The 18,686-nt window shown below is 42.6% G+C and overlaps 1 protein-coding gene across 3 annotated transcripts in view; it reads right to left on the bottom strand.

The window, feature by feature from the left end:
* Window positions 1-205: 205 nt before the first annotated feature.
* Window positions 206-18,686, bottom strand: part of pacsin1a (protein kinase C and casein kinase substrate in neurons 1a) — a 30,285-nt gene continuing 11,804 nt past the window's right edge. Inside the window, exons 1-10 of one of the 3 annotated variants that reach the window (XM_086115263.1) lie at window positions 15,316-15,501; window positions 12,484-12,613; window positions 8,181-8,337; window positions 7,868-8,103; window positions 7,054-7,209; window positions 6,633-6,808; window positions 4,456-4,576; window positions 3,766-3,872; window positions 3,290-3,486; window positions 206-3,013 (exon numbers count right to left, since the gene is read on the bottom strand). In XM_086115263.1, coding sequence (XP_085971389.1) covers window positions 2,904-3,013; window positions 3,290-3,486; window positions 3,766-3,872; window positions 4,456-4,576; window positions 6,633-6,808; window positions 7,054-7,209; window positions 7,868-8,103; window positions 8,181-8,337; window positions 12,484-12,543 — 1,320 coding nt within the window. In that variant the 5' untranslated portion in view covers window positions 12,544-12,613; window positions 15,316-15,501 and the 3' untranslated portion in view covers window positions 206-2,903. Of the gene's footprint in view, window positions 3,014-3,289; window positions 3,487-3,765; window positions 3,873-4,455; window positions 4,577-6,632; window positions 6,809-7,053; window positions 7,210-7,867; window positions 8,104-8,180; window positions 8,338-12,483; window positions 12,614-14,019; window positions 14,801-15,315; window positions 15,502-18,686 lie in introns of those variants that run through there. The other 2 variants (XM_086115280.1, XM_086115272.1) reach the window with 2 other exon arrangements.

The following is an 18,686-nucleotide window of genomic DNA, read 5'->3' on the forward strand; positions in this document are numbered from 1 at the left end:
AGAAATCTGGCACGTCATTTTGTTTAAGACAAATGACATCACTTTTGCCATTCATGAATATGTGCTTTGTCATTACAAAGCGATACTTCAGATGCAGACGTATGCTTAGGGGAATTACTGCAATGACATTTCACGATCTCTATCTACAATTCTTCAGTTTGTGACTTCAGGATATCTACAATTCTTCAATTTTGACTAGTCATGATTCCAGGTCAAAATATTTTTAATTCCCCTCAGTTCTAGATATTGACATGTCCCCTTTTCTTCAATCCAGTTTGGACTTATTTCTGTTTAGCTTCTACCACAGTACAATAGTCTTTAATTGATAATGATCCATGCATGCAGCTACTTCTTATTCCACTCTCAAAAGAAAGAAAATGAATATTCTTATTTCCTGATTTCTCAATGATAAATTTTTGAAAAATACATTGTACAATCATGTGTCTCATCTTATCTAGAGCTCCTTTTTCTCCTCTGCGAATGAGTTCATTTTTTCCATGCATACCTAACAGTTAAAAACAAGCAAATAAATAAAATAATGAGAAAAAAAACATGAGCCATGCTTTTTCAAACAAACTTGTTCCCCTTTCAAACCAATATCGCAATATTGACATCATCACAACAAATTTGATTGGGATTTTTCATCACCATAGTCATTTTTTTTTGTGATCATAATCATCTTTATGCATATTTAAATGAACGTCTTGTTACATCAAGATGAACAGGCACTACACCAGTTAGGAGATAAAAGTACATCACTAACTATGAACATACATCACCTGGACCGCTATTAGAGGGTTTCCACAACATGAGCTGCGGTCCCCTGTGTGCATAAGGTAGATATCAACATTAAAAAAAGGAAGAGCATTTACACTTACACATTTTTACTGCCTCAACATGGTTAGGTCTTATTTTCAACTCAACACAGTTGTACAGTTACAATAGAATAATATCTTTAAATTACATCTTCATTTACAAATCTGACAGCTTGGAGTGGAGCTTTTATGACACACTTACCATTGCCATAAAATTGATACGATATGGTGTCCATTACTTAATGTTTCCATTGCTGTTATTTGAATGAAACACATTTACATATATAACACGACATTTTGTCTTCGTAGTCAATCACTTGCATCTTTTTTAACATTTTTTTTCTACACAATGCATACATACTGAAAGAAGTCTCCCTCAAAACGGCAATGTAACCAGGTACTTTTTGTGTCTGATGAATACGTTCTTGTTGCGTGTGTGTGTGTGTGTGTGTGTGTGTGTGTGTTTACATGTGCATGGAACATGGCTGATACAAGTCCTTTTTGCTTAGCTGGACAACTCGACTGGTAAGACACAACTTGTGAGCTGGTGATGTGTTTCTCCTCACTGTGATACCAAAAGCAACACATCTGAAAAAAACCCCAGCGCTTCTAAACAGGTGTCTCTCATACTGTTAACCATTTGAGCAAATTTAGCAGTAACCCATGGCATGACAACACACAAATCCATTTGCTGAACGCAAACATAGATATGATTCAAACTTTGAAGTCAAATGAAAAGCAGCCCCTTAATACACTGCAAGCAGTGCATGCGCAGTGTATTAATGGTGACGAAAGGATCCCCTGTGTCATTGCCACTGGTGTGAAGACAAATTAAGCTTTGGTGGACTGGGAGGCAGCTACAAATCGATCTTGTCTAGTTACATGATATGTGAGGTTATTGCATGGAGGGAAAATGCAGTTGATGGTGGTGGGTCATTCTTTGGCTCAGCATAAAAACGGGCCACGTAACTCGTCGGGGGGTTCTGACAGTGAAGAACTGTGTTTTCCGTTGGACAGCATGGCTCCTTCATGCCTGAACACTAGTACATTCATGTCCTGTTGAGGAGGCTTAGTCTTCGTGCAATGGTCTGGGGCTCAGCAGGCCTCCATTGACCCCTTCCTGGTAGAAAAATGCTGGCATAGGCATTGTACGAAACCCCTCTTACACTGCAGTACTCGTTTCAAAAAGGATGCGCTGATCCGGCTTTGCTTCGTCACTGACAGTAGTTGTTAGTAGGTTTAGAATGAGATGTCCCTTCTCAATGGATTGCACGATGACAAAACAAACAAAAAAATCAAGCGTTATCGTCAGCAAGCTTCCTCTCATGGGAACAGATGCATGCGATGCTTTCAAAGTGACGTCTGCATTTGTAGTCGTAAGGGTTGCATCAGGTTGTGGCCTCAACAAGGCTGGAGGGTCCAAGGAATGGGAGTTGTTGCATAGCACATGCTGCTATGCACGCTCAGAAACAGTTAAACACATAACACTGCACACAAGGGTAAAGGGGTTGGACCGGAGCACGGAAAATATCACTTCCAAAAATAAAAAGAGGATTCTGTTTGTGCTACTGAAAACACGACACAGCATTCCTGATGTAAGAATGATGACTGACCACACACAGCATTAAAAAAAAAAAAAAAAAAGCTTCACAAAAATGGCATCATACTGTATATACACAATGCAGGTTAGAGAAGCTCGTCTTTGTTGAATGGGTATTACTGATTATATTAACCTTGCATTTGCACAACAGACTACAGTAGGCTGTTTGTTGAAATACGCTGCATTGTCCATTATATACAGCTACACAGAGAAGCCATATGTTCCTGTCGAGGTCTGGACTTGAGTGTGTATATACTGGGATAACTGCCACTCTTGTTTTGAAATGTGTCCAACCACCCCAAAAGCTGGCTAAAATATACTGTATACCGATGTATTGTCTTTTAGTTTACTAAGTTTTGATGACTGCTTCGCGCATCTGTTGGGCAAGGGATGTGTTGCTCTTAAGTCTCTGGCTATGTGCGGTGCAATTGGATGGTGTGGTTCAAGCTGCTTCCAGGAGCATGTCTTTTCTTTGTCCCGCCACTGGTCTAGATCGGCTCAACGTAATTGGCCGGGTACAGTCCCTCTCGGCCGCTGTCCAAACGACCTCGACACCAGCCTTGTTCGTCTTCATCCTCAGTCTTGGTCAGCTCATCGCCTGTCAAGTCATAGCATACCTTCGTCAACACGTAGGATGGGGTCAAATGGTAAAAAGAAGAGTCAGTTTTAATCAGAGGGTTTGATGTGTCCCTTAACGTATTTTTGGAGACGATCGAAAAATGTCTTTGGTTGGAAGACACATTAAAATGCAGTCGAAGGCAACGTCGGGAATTTCAGATCACTTTTGTCATTACAAAACAACAACCAAGGTGCAGTTGCACAATAACATTTTGAAATATCATTTTTTATTTACCTGGTATTTATCGGTATTTACCTGCTTTGAAAGAGAGCTCATCCTGCTCTTGGCCATCATAGTCATAGAGAGCTCGCACGCGAACGCCTTTCCCGGCGGTGGAATCCTCCTCGAATGAGTTTCCGTTTCCACCATTTTCGTTGCCAGAGTAGGCAGCAGGCTGCTCGTCATCAGACCACTCAGTTGAGTATGCTTGGTTTTTCTCATAGCTGCTCACGCTAGAGAAAAACAATATACATGGTGAGTTTGACGGTGCTGAGTTAGGTGCAAAACTAAATGGGCGACAAGCGAAAAAATGAAACCCATTCATGCACCATAAACCTGTCTTGAACATTTTCACAGCAGATCTAGAAAACATGATTCACATTCATGGTATGACTGAGCGCTGCCAGGAAATAGCAATGCTGTGAGATGATTTTCATCCTTTCTTTCAAAGAACAGATGATTCGAAAGGCAGTACCTTTCCATTTGATTGAAGAAAAGTCAAAGGAACTAACCTGCTCCGGTCACCAGGGGGGGCCACGTGATCCGTACTAGGAGTGGGTGGGGCTCCATCTGGTTTCTTCTTCTTTGGAGGGGCACTTGCCTGGTCCGGGTTGTATTCCTGCTCAAAAATGATGCAAAAAGTGGAATATGAATTAAGAGCTGTTTTTGTTTTTGGACACCCCTCAGGCTAAGCCCAAACTGTTCCTTTTAAACAAAGATGTTCTGAGTGATTGAAATGTGTAATTTTTGCAGATGACACAATAGTTTATGCACTGGGGAGGACTTGCAGCAGTATTTAAAGAGCCTCTTTATTGAAATGCAAAGATCAAAACGCGGGTTCGACATAAATAAACTATTTTTGAACTTTAATAAAAAATAAATTAATAATATTTGTAAATTGTAAAATAAGTGCACAAATCAAGGTAGAAATTGACAATGTGGAAGTTGAAAGCGTTTATGAAATGAAATTTCTGAGTGTCTTAATAGACCCAAAGCTCTACTGGAAACTTCACATCAAATATAGGTGCTCCAAATTGCCAGAAATATCAGAATATTGGTTAAAAATAGGAATATTCTGAATCAGCGTGCATTACACACTTTGTATCGTGCACTTATTATCGCATATCTGTCTTAGTGTGTTGAAATCGGGGTTATCTACAAGAGCACTTTTGCAGGAGGGAGAGGAATAGATTTGGTCGTACCTCGAAAGCGGGCCAGTTCATGTGCATGCCAGGTCCGTGGTTGTTGCTGAACCACTTCAGATCCTCTTGTGTGTTTGCTGACAGGATCGTACGTTCCAATTCTCTGTATATTGTGGCGTAGCTGAGAGATGTAAAAAGAATGAAAGTGACATGAAATATCCACCAGAGGACACACGACGATGCTGTCCACTTTGCAAATGAAACCAACAGTTCCGTTGAAGTTGTGAGCTGAGAGCGCTTTTATTTTAGGATCATGGCAGTGCTGACTGAAGCTTTTATTTTTCATGAATTTAAACTTGAGCCATCGATCCTTTCATTCTCTTCTGATCAACCAAGCAGTTGCAAGGGTAACAGCCTAAATGGGGAAGCCCAAAACTTGAGAGCTTGAGAGCTTTTCTTTCAGATTCAGCTGCTTCTTTATCATGACAGCCCGATGCAGAGTTCGCATCATTGCAGAAGCTGAACCGCTCTTTGCTGTAAACTGTTTTTGGTGCATGAACAAAAACAACAGGAGGAATTGCACCTGCATCCGAAGGCGGAGGGAAGCTACTGTCTCGTCTACCAAGGTGAACAGGCATTGAGCCAGGGGAAATCAACCCACACCAGCTTGGCTCTTTCAGTGGGGGCAATTCCAGAGTAGAAGAGAGTTCAACCCCTGTCAAGAAGACTAGTTCTGGATCCAAGCTATTTATCCAGATGCGTTTGACTACATCTGGTCGGAACTTCTTGACCTCGCACACAACTTCCTTGGCTGCCAGAGAGGTGACATTCTACATAGCTAGAGGCAGCTTCTGTAGTTCGGATTGCACTGACAAATTCTCCAGAGAAAATCGGGTCAAATATTATTTGTTGTCACGAAGTGTTTTCAGCCGTGTTTTGTAGTGATGGGAAAATGAATTTTCATGAAGCATTAAAAACATATTCAATGTATTTATTAGGCTTTGCACGGATCTGATCGGCAGATATTTTGCATTTTATGGCAGGGTCGTTCTGTGCTACCATTGGAAATAATCCAAGGTTTCACAGCAAATACTGTACAGTCGGATTTTTGTAAAAATCCAACATTGGTAAAATTTAAGCGAGTCTGTGTGTGAAATAAACAAGTTGCTAAATAGATTGGTCCATCTTCTGATTGGAACAGTGACTGGATTTACGTTATTAAAAAAATCCAAACAAATTAAACTAAATAATTATCCGAGCTACTTTAGCCTCATGAGGGTTGAGGGCATGCTGGAAGCCAGTCCCAGCTGTCTCCGGGGAGTAGGCGGGGTACACCCTGAACTGGTTGCGAGCCACTCGCAAGGCACACACAGACGAACAACCATTCGTGCTCAAAATCACAGGTAGGGACAATTTAGAGTGTTCCATTAACCTGCCATGCATATTTTTGGAATATTGGAGGAGACTGGAGTACCCGGAGAAAACCCACGCAGGCACGTGGAAAACATACAAACCAAACACAGGAAGGCCAGAGCCCAGATTCGAACTCCCGATCGCTGCACTGTGAGGCAGAAATGCGAACCAGTCGCCCAAAGTATTTATTGTATGCAATGGCAAGTTGCTTCAACCACTTTTATTCGTCACTTGACTTTCAGTGGCTACTGAGTGAACTGAGCCTGTGCTGAGAGAACTATAGTATACCAGTATAGCGGTCATAGGCGATAGTGCATATGCTGCTTTGTTTGCTTCGCACCAAACATGACAAGCTCATTTGTTTAACTTAATTGCACTGTAAAATGCAAACCAAATGCACTCTTGTACAAACTCCTCTCTTCTTGAAAATTAATTAGAATGAATACGAAGTACGAAAATCATTAGACTACCATAATCTTTTTAAATGGGATTGAATAATTAATGAACAGCAATTATACCAGGATGAGCGTCACTTCCCAAAAGCTCAAGGCTCAGTTTTGCTTCACGGCATGACACGCATTCAATTTATCAATTAATAAGTGAGCGTGACATGTTAAAAATAAACCCTTACTTGGCCAGATCAATCATTCTATCCCGACTGACAAGAATGAAATGAGGAAAAGTGGGTCCTAATTTCTCTCCCTGCATACCGTTGTTACGAAAGACCTACTTATATCACGTGTGAAGAAAGTGGGACTTGTTTCAGCCTCCTTCAGGGCAAAGACATGTGTGTTTGGTGTTTTCAATGTTTAAGTGTGGCTGACCTTTGGTTCTCTGTGAGGTTGAGGTGGCGTTTGATGTCCAGCAAGGCCTCCTTCAGGAAAGTCAGCCTCTTCACCTCATGCTGCTGGCACTGGTCAAACACCTGCTCCATGCTCTCCATGTAGGGCGGTGAACACTTGTTGAGCTCCTCTAGAGACTTTTCATACTTTTCTTTAGCCTGGGTGAAATTAAAAGGATAAACTCACATGCAAACATCTGTGGAAAGTCACAAAGCCTCCCATGATGATGTCCCGCTTTTTAAACTGCATACAGAGATTATACTCGCAGTATGCAGATATTCAAACTGAAACACAAATGTCCTCAAATTGTTCGTATATCAGCAATTCTAGGAATGCTTTTTTGGATCTACAAAACCAAAGGGGATGGTCGATATAGGTATAACTTTTCCTGTCTTTTCCCTACTTTCTGCATATCCTGTTTGCATTTGTCCACTTTCTCGTGGAGTTTCTTCTGCTGGTCCGGTGTGACAGAAGCCTCAGTCTTGCCATTGGCCTCTCGAGCGGCGGCCAGCTTCTCCTCCTTGCATGCCATGTGGTAAGCTTTCTTTGCTGTCTCCATCTGCATGTCCAAACACATACAGTATATTTTGTCACGATCCCACTCACAATCTGATTCGAAGACAGGGTACAACAACCGCAGAAAATTGATGCATCAGAATTTTACATTGCGCTTTTCCAGACACACAAAGACGCTTCACAATGATCGTGAGCTCATATTCAAGTTCGGAATCACATAACGCTTTTATTGACTGCTACATGTGTCAATTTGTGTGTCGAATTCAATGTAGAAACAGTAAGTTGTGGCTGATCTAGCAGTTTCTCAAAAAGAGTCGCGTGGATATTGCCATAGTAGGAGTTTTATCAGAACTCATTAGGACAGCAAAGCAGAAAACCAGAGGTTTCAAATCCCGGTCCAAAAAATAAAAACAGCTTGGCTTTAGCCCCCAAGTGCTTCTACTGGAGTCTGAGCTCGGCAGATAACTAAATACTTTAGTTGCAGAAAGGATGTGTGTCACCGTGGCTGCTTCCCAAGCTTACGCTATGCAGTGTACCTACAGTATACCTCTGATCTTAGTGGCTCTGGATGGATGTGATTCATCTGATAAAAAGACTTTCATCCCTTTCTTTTCTAGAAAGATTGATGAACCCAAGTGACACAGACCATCTTGTTTGTAAGGTAAAGATGCACATTCTACTGGAATAAAACATTCTCTGACCTCCTTGAGTTTTTTTGCCCAGGGTTTCTGAGCCTTCTTAAACCCTTCCTCTGCCTCCTTTGCCTCTTTGAAGCCTCCGATCATTTGCTTGTGATAGGCCTCCTTCTGCCAGTTCTTGACTTTCTCCACATCCTCGTTCACCAGGTTGTTCTTGACGTCTTGGTGCAGCTCGCTTACCTTCTCTGCCTCGGTCATTACAGCCAACCAGGCCCTCTCCACAGAGCCGTACTGAGGCCCTGAGAAAAGTCCAATCAATACTGATTTAGATTACATGTGTCAATTGACGACAACTTATTGTTTTGAAGCATTCAACCTTTCTCAATGAGCTGTCTCCATCTCTTGGACCAGGCGGTCAGCTGATCCCCGTAAGCTTTTTCTATCTTGGCCCGTTCCTGCAGGCAGCCCATGAGATCATTGCACAGTCGATGGCCATCGTCAAATCTCTTGACAGCACGTTTGTAGTTCCCCACCTGGGAACAAATGACCAACATTGATTACATGTTGTATGGTCCATACTTGACTTGTAAGATGCATTAAGACTCATTATTAAGTGTTGCGATTTATCAAAAATGTATCCAAAGATGCCCTACAGCTCATCTGCAATGGAATACCCTCCCTATATTGCACATCAGTAGACCTGGCCTGTCTAGTCAACTAGGCCAACTGATACCACTGATCGCACCGTTGTATCATAGTATGGCGTCCATTTTTATTCAGATATGGTGCCTTAAGAAGGATTTCCTTAAAAAATAATAATAATAATACAGGGCCAGGCAGCGTGGCTCCGCCTCATCAGTGCCTGCAGGGGGTGGGGGGGAGGTGAGCTCATGTAGCATGATGGAGAGGATGGGAGGAGTGAGGGGCTCGTGCCTTTGCATGTGTAGTTATGCAATGGCAGTGGCTTGTGTTAGTGTGTGTACATGAGCGTGAGAGTGCACGCACTAATCCCCAGAGTAGTGTGTAGAGCAGGCAGACGAAGGGATGGACGACATAAAAAGAGACGGTAATGAATAGAGGGTGCAGACTGTGCTAATGCTAACCCTCACAAAGATGCAGTGTAATGTGTGGCTGGTGCAGACTATGACGTGTGTCTGTATGCATGTACTTTCACAAACAGAACAACAAAAACACCAACACAGGTGATTTCTACTTATGAATAACATCTTTTCGCACAACATGATCTAGGGTGCGTTATTCGTCTGCAGATGGGGGAACTGTGCACCACGCACAGTGAGAAAGTCCTCTTCAGAATCATGATGACTGAGGCTCTTTGTACCCTTGTAGCTGAGTGCCATGACACAAAGAAGCCTCTGTACAGAGGGAATTCATTAAGACTAATTAGGTTTTAAAATGGCCTTGCTCTCTTACACAATCGATGCATTTTCGTACACATTGACCTTACTGGAATTTGCATCGTGTCTAAACAGCTTGTGATATTCTTGAACTTGGCTCTATGACAACATCAATGAGTTATTTCTGATAGCTGTTTTTTTTCTTTTACACATTACAATTAAGTTGAATGAATTTTGTATTCATTTTTGATTTTTTTTTTTTTGGCAGCATGTTGGGCAAGTGGTTGGCATGTCTGTGTCGCAGTTCAAAGTTTTTTTCATCTTGGCTCCAGCCTTCCTGTGTGGTGTTTGCACCCTTTCCCTGTGTTTGTGTGGGTTTTCAGCCTCCTACCACAGTTTAAAAACGTTAGTGTGTTCGGTCGATTGAAGACTCTAAATGGTATTTGCAGGTCGTTTTCGTGCAAAGAGCCGTTTCAGCAACATAGGGCAACTGAGCTTACACAGAATGATCTCGCTGCATTTGAAGTTATTTGTCATTTGGTGGACCAGGGCCAGGTGGTAAACCACAATGCCCCGGACCTCCTTTATCTACCTACTCAGAGCACAGGATGACTGTGTGAACCTGAAAGTCCAAAAGACTTGGAGAGCAAACCATATCTGAATTTACCACCAGCACCAGACGGGAGATGGGCCACGCTGGATGAGGATAGAAATACCATCCTGGACAACACTCTGAAAAGAGATGACACTAAGAAGATCATGACCGTGATTGAAGATGATGCACTCGATGTGACACCAAACCGTTGGTATGAAAATAAAAGCAAGACCACAAAGCCATGAGCTGGCGACAGCAGCAGATCAAAAACTTGTGAGGAGAGTTAGAGACACTCAAGGAAAGGTGGAAGAAAGCAAGTGAAGAGTAGTGAGTGAATAGTGAGATAAACTCAGAGGTGAGCTCAAAGCTAAGCTAGTTTTGGAGAACTGAAACCAACTAGGAGAAGCATAAGGGGTGTTCACACGGCAAGATTTGGTCCGGTGCTACGCCGGGGCTGCCCCAGTAGAGCGTTCACACGTGCAAATTAGCCCCGGAAAACAGCTTACACCGGACCAAATTTGATCCACCTCAGGGAGGTGGTTTAAAATTTTGCTCCAGAGCAAATGCTCGTTAGCGAAGCAGCACCGGTGTAAATTTGCACGTGTGAACGCAACTGGGTTAAATTTGCTCCAGAGCAAATGCTTGTTTACGTACGGCGAGAATGCGTTGCTTTCACGCTCTGTCGGACTTCCGTCATGTGTTTGTTTAATAACGACACAAGACTTGGCTGGTAACATCTTTCCTTTTGTAGGAGACTGGACTGTCTCGGAGTTGTTTGTGTAGTTTGTTCATTTGTTGTGTGTTCACAACCCCCCGCTCCCCATATAATTTATTTTGTGATTTCCTCTCTTGATTTTCTGTTTGGCGCATTACGTGTTTGCTTTTCTGAGTGTCATTGAAGTCATTGTTGATTTACGTTTTCGGGGGCGTCACTCTCGAGCAGAAGGCACGGAGACCGTGCTGCCGTGCAAAATATATCGCAACAAAATACATCGGTGCAGCGCCGGAGCAAATGAGAGAGAGGAGCAAATGAGAGAGAGGAGAGGAGAAGCATAAAGAAGGAAAAGTTTTTTCAACAACCCGCAGCATACCTTTGAAGAAAGCCCAAGGACATGTGCAAAGAAAGGCACACAGAGACACATCTGGATTTATTCCTATGAGTAAATATTCTTTTTTCTCCCACACCAGCTAATCTGAAGGGCCTCGATACCTCAGAAAGCATGAAAGAAGCTCACTAAAGAACAGTGACAACCCAACCAACACAGTAGCCCAAGTGAACAACACGCTCAAGGCAACTGAGCACAGCCAACTACTTAGAAGGTTGAAAGTCTCGTGCTTTCAGTATGGATTCATACATCAGCTGCATTGTCCGTTTCTACTCTACGACTTTCCCATGCCTCAGTTGGAAGAAATGGAAAGACTGTGCAGCAAGTTTTTTTTATGGAAATGGCAGGGAGGCCCCTTGTCCGATCAACCTGGAGAACAAGCTTCCGAAGCTTCTTTTGACAGTCTCATCAGTGGTTGAGGAGTTTCAAGCCACCAAGGCAAGGACAATCAGTACAATTTTATTGTCTATAGACGGGAATGTAAGACACACAGGTAAAACTACTAAGTGCTGTAGAAAGTGGAAGCCCCAGCAAGTTGTGACAGAAGTAGATCCCCATTGGAAACACCCAGATCATTTGCATGGTGTTCCAGGGACAACTGAGCCTTGGACACTACAGCAAGAAGCGGTGGAGCAGAGCCAAAGCAGAATTCGTCATCTAGTACAAAGAGTCTGTGGGTAAGCAGAGGAGGAGCGCCAGATGAATGCAATGGGCCAGAGGATGAAGTACAACGAAGCACAGGAGCGACCCGTGTCTTGGAAGGAACTGTGGGTAAACTGGCCAAGGAATGTTGAGCGTTCTCTCATGCTCTGTGATCTGTTGATATTTCTGGGATCTGGAGCAGAAAGAACTACCCATTATGCAAGCGATGTGGACAAGGTTTGGGGGTGAAATTCTTGTTACATTTACTTCATCCAAAGTTAAGTATGAATCGAATTAAAATTCGTCCCTGCAATTGGCTGGCGAACAAACTAAGCAATCGCATCCAAAGTAATCTGGGATAGGGTATCCTAATGAGGACGATCTACATAGAAAATGCATGCAAGAGTGGAATATTTTTCTTCTAACTTTCAGAAAATGGGATTGATTATTTTGTGTAAGGGAACAAAGATATCGTAACAAAATCTGATAAAATATGCTCAGTCAAACCAGACATTGTGTCTTACGGTCCACGATGACTGAATTGGTCCATTTCAACAACCATGGAGGCATAACAGTTTTCCACACTGACATAAAAGATTTGTTTGGGTCGCAGGTGAGCTGGATCTTATCGGGGTACACCTTGGACAACCAATCATCGGGTTTATAGTTGACACTCACTTTCACACCAATTCACATCTACAATTAACATAACATCCATTTTATCATTTTTTTGAACATGGGTAAAAGCCCGGGTAGCAGGCAAAAACCCACTCAAGTACAAGGGGAACATGCAAAATCCACGCTGGAAGGCCTGTGCCAAAGCCTGACCTCTCAACAAGGAGTCAGGTCACCTAACCACTCGGCCAAAATATGTTTGTTGTAGTTTTATGTTCTTATGAACAGAGAACTCACAAATTTGTTGACATAATATTATGCGAGGGACAGAGTCATACTTATAGGCGCCATCTTGTGTTTTCGTACCTCCCAGAAGCTGTCCATGGTGTCGTCAGCACCTGCAGTTTCATCGTAGGAGCCAGACATTTCTGCGGATGTTGCAATGGTCTTTCTCAACCAAACCTGTGCTCTGCAGCGGCACTCGGCTTCCTGTACACTGAAAGAAAAGAAAGAAAAGAAATGCTTATACAACATACATGAAGCTCCTGGATGAATATTAACTCACAAAAATAACTAAGCAGGCCTTGCGGGATAATGTGGCAATTACTGAACGGAACAGATTCAGCGAGATGTTCATAATGGTGGGATAAAAATAGCTTCCTCAGCCACACATCCAGTTTCCCTGCCCCAAGGAACGAGAATGCACGTCTCATACTGGCATGCCCTAGAAAAAATCCGACTGTCATCCCACATGCGTGATCTTGGATTCATCCACTGTCCAAGCCCTGACCCATTACATGGACACTTTACATACAAATCCCACACTTCAGTATTCATATATTTCCTGCAACAGAGTAGCAGCCGCTGGTTTCATTCCAGGCGAATTTCTGACACGTGCTTCATGTGCTTATTTGGTATGTTACCAAAAAGCACATCGAGTTGCATCTATTTGCATGATTGTTTGGGATGTTTTGTGGTGATCTTTCAACTTGAACAGCCTTCAAATTATATGTGAGGACGAAACCTCTGGTTAAAAAAAAATACTCTGACTCGTCATTTTAACTTCAGAGCCTGGACTATTTCACTTCTACTTGAGTAATTATTTGAATGAGTACTTTTACCAATGTCGTTTTTTAATAGTATAGAATGTGAGTACTTTTCCCATCTCAAGTCATAAGTGAACTTGCTGTTGTGTGGCGATTTTCAAGTTAGTGTCAATCCACTCGGAAGTGGTGCAATTTTGAGTTTGTAAATAAAGGTGCCAATTGGATGGGCAGTGTGCTGTGACTTACAACTGGGCGTACTCCCCCATTTAGAGAGTTAGACAGCCACAGCCACACACACACACGCACACACACACAGAGCATTCACAAAAACATATGTAAGTGCAATGATGAATCAACAACTAATGAAATTAACAATTGTTTTTGATAATCAATTAATTGTTTAGATGGTTTTTTAAGTAAACATTTATCAAATCCTCAGAATTTCAGCTACTCCATGGGAAAATGGCAGGTTTGAAACTGAGCCGAATAATGTTTAAGGATCCCAGAAATGCAGGCTCAGACAAGCTGCGATAAAAATATTTTTTTACAGAAAACCGGGCCCACAAAGTACAAACAGAAATGGCTGATCACAAGGAGCCAGGAAAAAAAAAAGCATCAGCAAAAAGCGTTTGCAAAAGGCAAAGTGAAGTAACACAGGGAATACACACGGAATGATAAGAGTCCAATTTCCACCAATACAAGATCAAAAACATTAAGTCATACCAATATTTATAAAACAAAGAATAAAGAGAGCGATATGACTGTGAGCGAGAGCGAGAAAACAACACTTGAGCATAAACACCAAGCAAGGACAATAATCTGACACAGAGTAGGCAATTTAGCAGTCCTTAAATACCGGGCAAAGCTTTGATCGGGAACAAGGAACAAGTGCACCTGCTGGAGGGAAACGCCCTCCACTCCAGCTAAAGCTGGAACAAAAACAAAGACAGAATGTCCTGATTTTTTGTGAAAGGGTGGAAATTAAAATACTGTTTTTATCAGATGCATTGAGTAATTGATTAATTGTTTGAAAGATTACGTGATGATTCAAATAATCATTATTTGCAGACCTATAATAAAAATATCCCATGGCAGGCATTGAGTAAATTAAACACATGCGACGGTAACAGGGGGGTACATCCATTTGCTTGTTCTAGCATGCTGCTGTGGAGGCACCCGAGGCTAGGCTCAGATTGCTACGAAGCTCTCTTGCTTAGTAGCTCCATCGTCATCATCCATCTCCCAGCATGGAATTGTACAAACATCTCCTGGTATGCCGAACATGCTGAAGCTTTCAGCTTACGAAGAGATTCCATGCGCCCAACCTGGTGGGGACAGTTCCCCTTCCAACCAGATATGAATGTAGACTTTGAGTCTAAAGCCCTCTACTAAGTTCATATCGACTTATTTCACTCAAAGGTTGGTGTAGCAAAATATTTCACGTGGCCTGATAAAAGTAAAAAAAAAAAAAGTCTCAGAAAGTTTCAGGGAAAAAAAAGATCAACTGCAAGCCCGAAGAAATTATGAACATTATCTTCTCCTGTCATGACAAGAAAGCCTAAAGCAGCCTCACAGTTAAGCAGTCAAAATCTCAGCAACCATCACACGGTGCTGGTCAAGCAGCCTGCCCCTCAACTGAGTTGTCCAATTACCTTCTGCATTTGTGACGATGACACCAGGTGACGTGGAAGCCAGTTAAGATCCAGCCTGATGCAACAATCCCCTAACAAGCCAAACAGACTTGCGAGAAGCTAAACTTAACTCTGGAAAAACAATCCTGTGCCCTGTACATTTTTGCACATTTGCATGCTTCTATAGGTGGATAGACAATTAGACGGAACTGAAGAGTCAGTCACAATGCACAATTTACACAAGACTGGTGACTCACAAAGTTGCAAAGCGCAAAAACAAGGCATCCTACAGTTCTGGTCGTGCCATGCATCCCGAAAGACAGAGAAGAGAAAACAATAGTGGGAGGTGGCACTGCAAGTGTCATGAAATAAGAAATTTCAACACCCTTGGCTGAGGAGGTTGCTATAACGACCACAGTTACTGTTTCTAATACTGCTCCCTATTCATCGCAGTAATGTCATATTCAAAGTATGCTTTTGATGTACACTTTGCATGTACATTGTCGTGAGTATTCACTTACCATCATTGCCTTCATTTGAAAAAAAAAAAAACAGCAAAACACACTTGAAGATTTGAAGATGGGGTCGTCCAAAAATATCCCTACGAATAGGTGATCTCAAAGATAAACCAAATGTTGATATTGACCTCTGTTGCCAATGTGAACCCAGAGACGACAAGTGCCACCAAACAAACGTGTCTCAGAGGCTGAGAGATAATCCTGCGGTGTTCCACTTGAATGGCTTTGGAGGGGGAGGGAGCCCGGCGAGAAGAAGCGCAAAGAGGTGGATCAGACACAAACGCAAAGTTGACATGCAAATTCAACTCTGGCAGCACATCGCTGTGGCCATGGCCACCTCATTCATAAATCAAAGTTGTTTTTGAGCTGATGCCTTTTGGGTTATTTTCCTGTCCATTTAATTGTATGAATTACATGAATTACAATTCGCAGGGTAGAGCTTTCTCAACATTGGCATGTTTAACACATTAAATTAGAGGTGCACCAATTACTCGACAACGGATCGATTGTCAAATTAATTTACATCCGTTTTGATAAAGGATTAATTGTAAAAGGCATTTACAAACATCTTTGCTTTTCAAAAGAATGACCAACATTCATGCCCATTTTCTGACAGATTTTATGAACCAAACTTGTAACCGAATCATAATTCATACATTAGCGTGTTTCCTGCACTGCCAATTTGAAATGATGTCTTGTTTTTTAATTGAGGGATGAAAATTTAAAAACAAAACAAAAACAAAAACAACAACGTTTTTTTAAAAGTTTTTATGTAGTCTTCAGTGAACCAAACATATACTTTAGTACATGGTTTAGACTGCAAGCACAGAGAGAAAATGCGGAGTAAACCCAGAAGTAAAAGGAAGTCTTGCGCAGGTTCTTGACACTGCGTCCACAATGAGCTTACAGCAGGGGGAACCACAACCTGAAAGCTTGTTACAGTAAGGAGATTTCAAAAAGCTGAACTAACTTTACCCTGCTGCACATTAGCGCTTCTGACTGCTTAGACAACAATGGTTCAGAATCAAGATTGGGCGGTCTGTAAAATAATAATGTTAGCTACTTATGTTGTGACAAAAATTGGCACAGGCGACAAGCTCTTAGTTTTTACGGTGGGGTGGGGTTAGAAAGGCCCAAACAGCCTGTGTTCCCCCTCACCCCCCTCCAGGGCTAAAACAGGACTCCATTGGCTCAAGCTAGACAGAGGGAGGTCTTTCATTGAGACATGGGCTTAGGCAGAGTGACACTGGGCTGACAGACACAAACAGGGTGAGACAGCAGCGTCTGGGTGGTGACGAGCGATGGAGATAGACGCAGAGGCAGGGAGGGATGTGACATGAAGAGAGGCAAGGCACGAGCGATGGGACGGCAGCTGGAGGGAAGGTGCGGCAATCCCAGGGAGCAGGATGGATGAAGAACGGCCATTCGTCTCTCGGTGGTTGCCAGGAAACAGTGCGGCCTAGTGCAGATTTCACTGTCATGGAGATAACTGTCCAAGTGACAATGCACATGATGTATGACAACGTTTTCCCAACAAACATTAACATGCGCAGAACCACAGTTCAATCATGGAAAAAATTATTTTTAAAAAAAAAAGGAAAGAGAAAATGCAGAGAGCGCTGCTCCATTTATCTGAACTGAGGATGTTGGTATTGTTGAGAAGTGAGGGGATGGCAACGATGTCGCTGCTAATCAACCAAAACAGCAGGATGCACACTCAGTTTGCATGTTAGGTTCCACTGGTCAACAGCAAATTTGAATCCGTGTGTTAGATTTTTAAACACAGCTTCAAAAATGTTTGACATAATGCCAAAAGGGCCGGCCCGGTAGTCGAGTGGTTAGCACGTCGACTTCACAGTGCAGAGGTACCGGGTTCGATTCCAGCTCCGGCCTCCCTGTGTGGAGTTTGCATGTTCTCCCCGTGCTTGCGTGGGTTTTCTCCGGGTCCTCCGGTTTCCTCCCACATTCCAAAAACATGCATGGCAGGCTGATTGAACACTCTAAATTGTCCCGAGGTGTGAATGTGAGCGTGGATGGTTGTTCGTCTCTGTGTGTCCTGCGACTGGCTGGCAACCGATCCAGGGTACTCATCGCCTACTGCCCGAAGACAGCTGGGATAGGCTCCAGCACCCCCCCCCCCCCCCCCCGCGACCCTAGTGAGGATCAAGCGGTTCGGAAAATGAATGAATGAAGGAATGAAATACCAAAAGCATATTGCTATAGCTAAGACTGAGCTACACTAAATATGTAGCGAGTGAGTAACATTCCCTGACACTTATCCAAGACTGTGGGAACTTGGTACTGCTCAATACTGTTCTGAAAAAAGCTCAGAATCCAAATACTTTTTTTTTTTTAACTAGCTGTCCGTGATTCACCAAAAATGGGTCCACAACCCACTTTTGCAACACGACACAGCAGTTGGGAAATATCATGAAGTAAATGAAAGATAGACTCCGCGGTAACCCAATAAGAGAGGGATGTTGACAGACTTTGTGGAGGGTGAGCTAACTTTACGAGTGTATGTCTGCTGGATGTAAAATCCAAATGTAGACTGACGTTTCAGAATTAGAGCTGGAGCCGCTCCTCTGTCACTCCTCATTGGCTAACCGCTAGCCTATCAAACGTGAAGAGAACACCTGAGCAGCCCCATGCTAATTTGTGTCTCTGGCTTCAAAAGCAACGTTTTGCTCAGGCTCGCAAGCTAAAAAAGATAGTGTGTTAAGGTTGTTAGCATAATAATCAATTAGACTGCTGGGGCTGTGTTTTTCATCACACCACATGTCACCATGACTTTTTTCATCCAGTAAATTTGCAAAACAGCTGATGACATTGCTTTCATAAGCTTTTCCTTCAGAACGAATTGTATGCAGGTTTGTGCTGTGGATCATGGCAGAAAACTAGAAAAATATATAGTAAAGGGATGAGTCAGCTACCTTTTCATGAATGCCTCCAGCAATGCTACACCAGTCAAGGTTCTGCATTCTTTCGGCCTTGTGAGGGATTTTCCTCATGTCTTGTTCTTGTAAATAAAGAGTATATTTTTTTTCTGAATCAACTGCAACGAGGAATATATCAATTATTCACTTGAATAAAAAGGACCCAAAGTATAATCAATGGTTATCAGATCTCAAAAATGATTGATCTTAAGCTGCTCCACAGAAAGGTGTGAGGCTGTGCTTGACGGCAAGTCACAGACATCGAGCCAGATAGAGAGCGTCTTTGCTCATTCTGTCTAACATCTGAGATATTGTGGTCTCTCCCCCAGCTTCAAGAACAAGTAGTCGGGGCAAAGATGTCTATTTTGTTGATGCAATCAGCCATGACTAGCTAAGAATGGGGTGTTTACAGTGCTGGTGCTAATTTAGTATTGTTAG

The sequence above is a fragment of the Hippocampus guttulatus genome, chromosome 1 (genome assembly GCF_054856545.1).
Source record: "Hippocampus guttulatus isolate MCC_2025c chromosome 1, RoL_Hgut_1.0, whole genome shotgun sequence".
NCBI classification, from domain to species: domain Eukaryota; kingdom Metazoa; phylum Chordata; class Actinopteri; order Syngnathiformes; family Syngnathidae; genus Hippocampus; species Hippocampus guttulatus.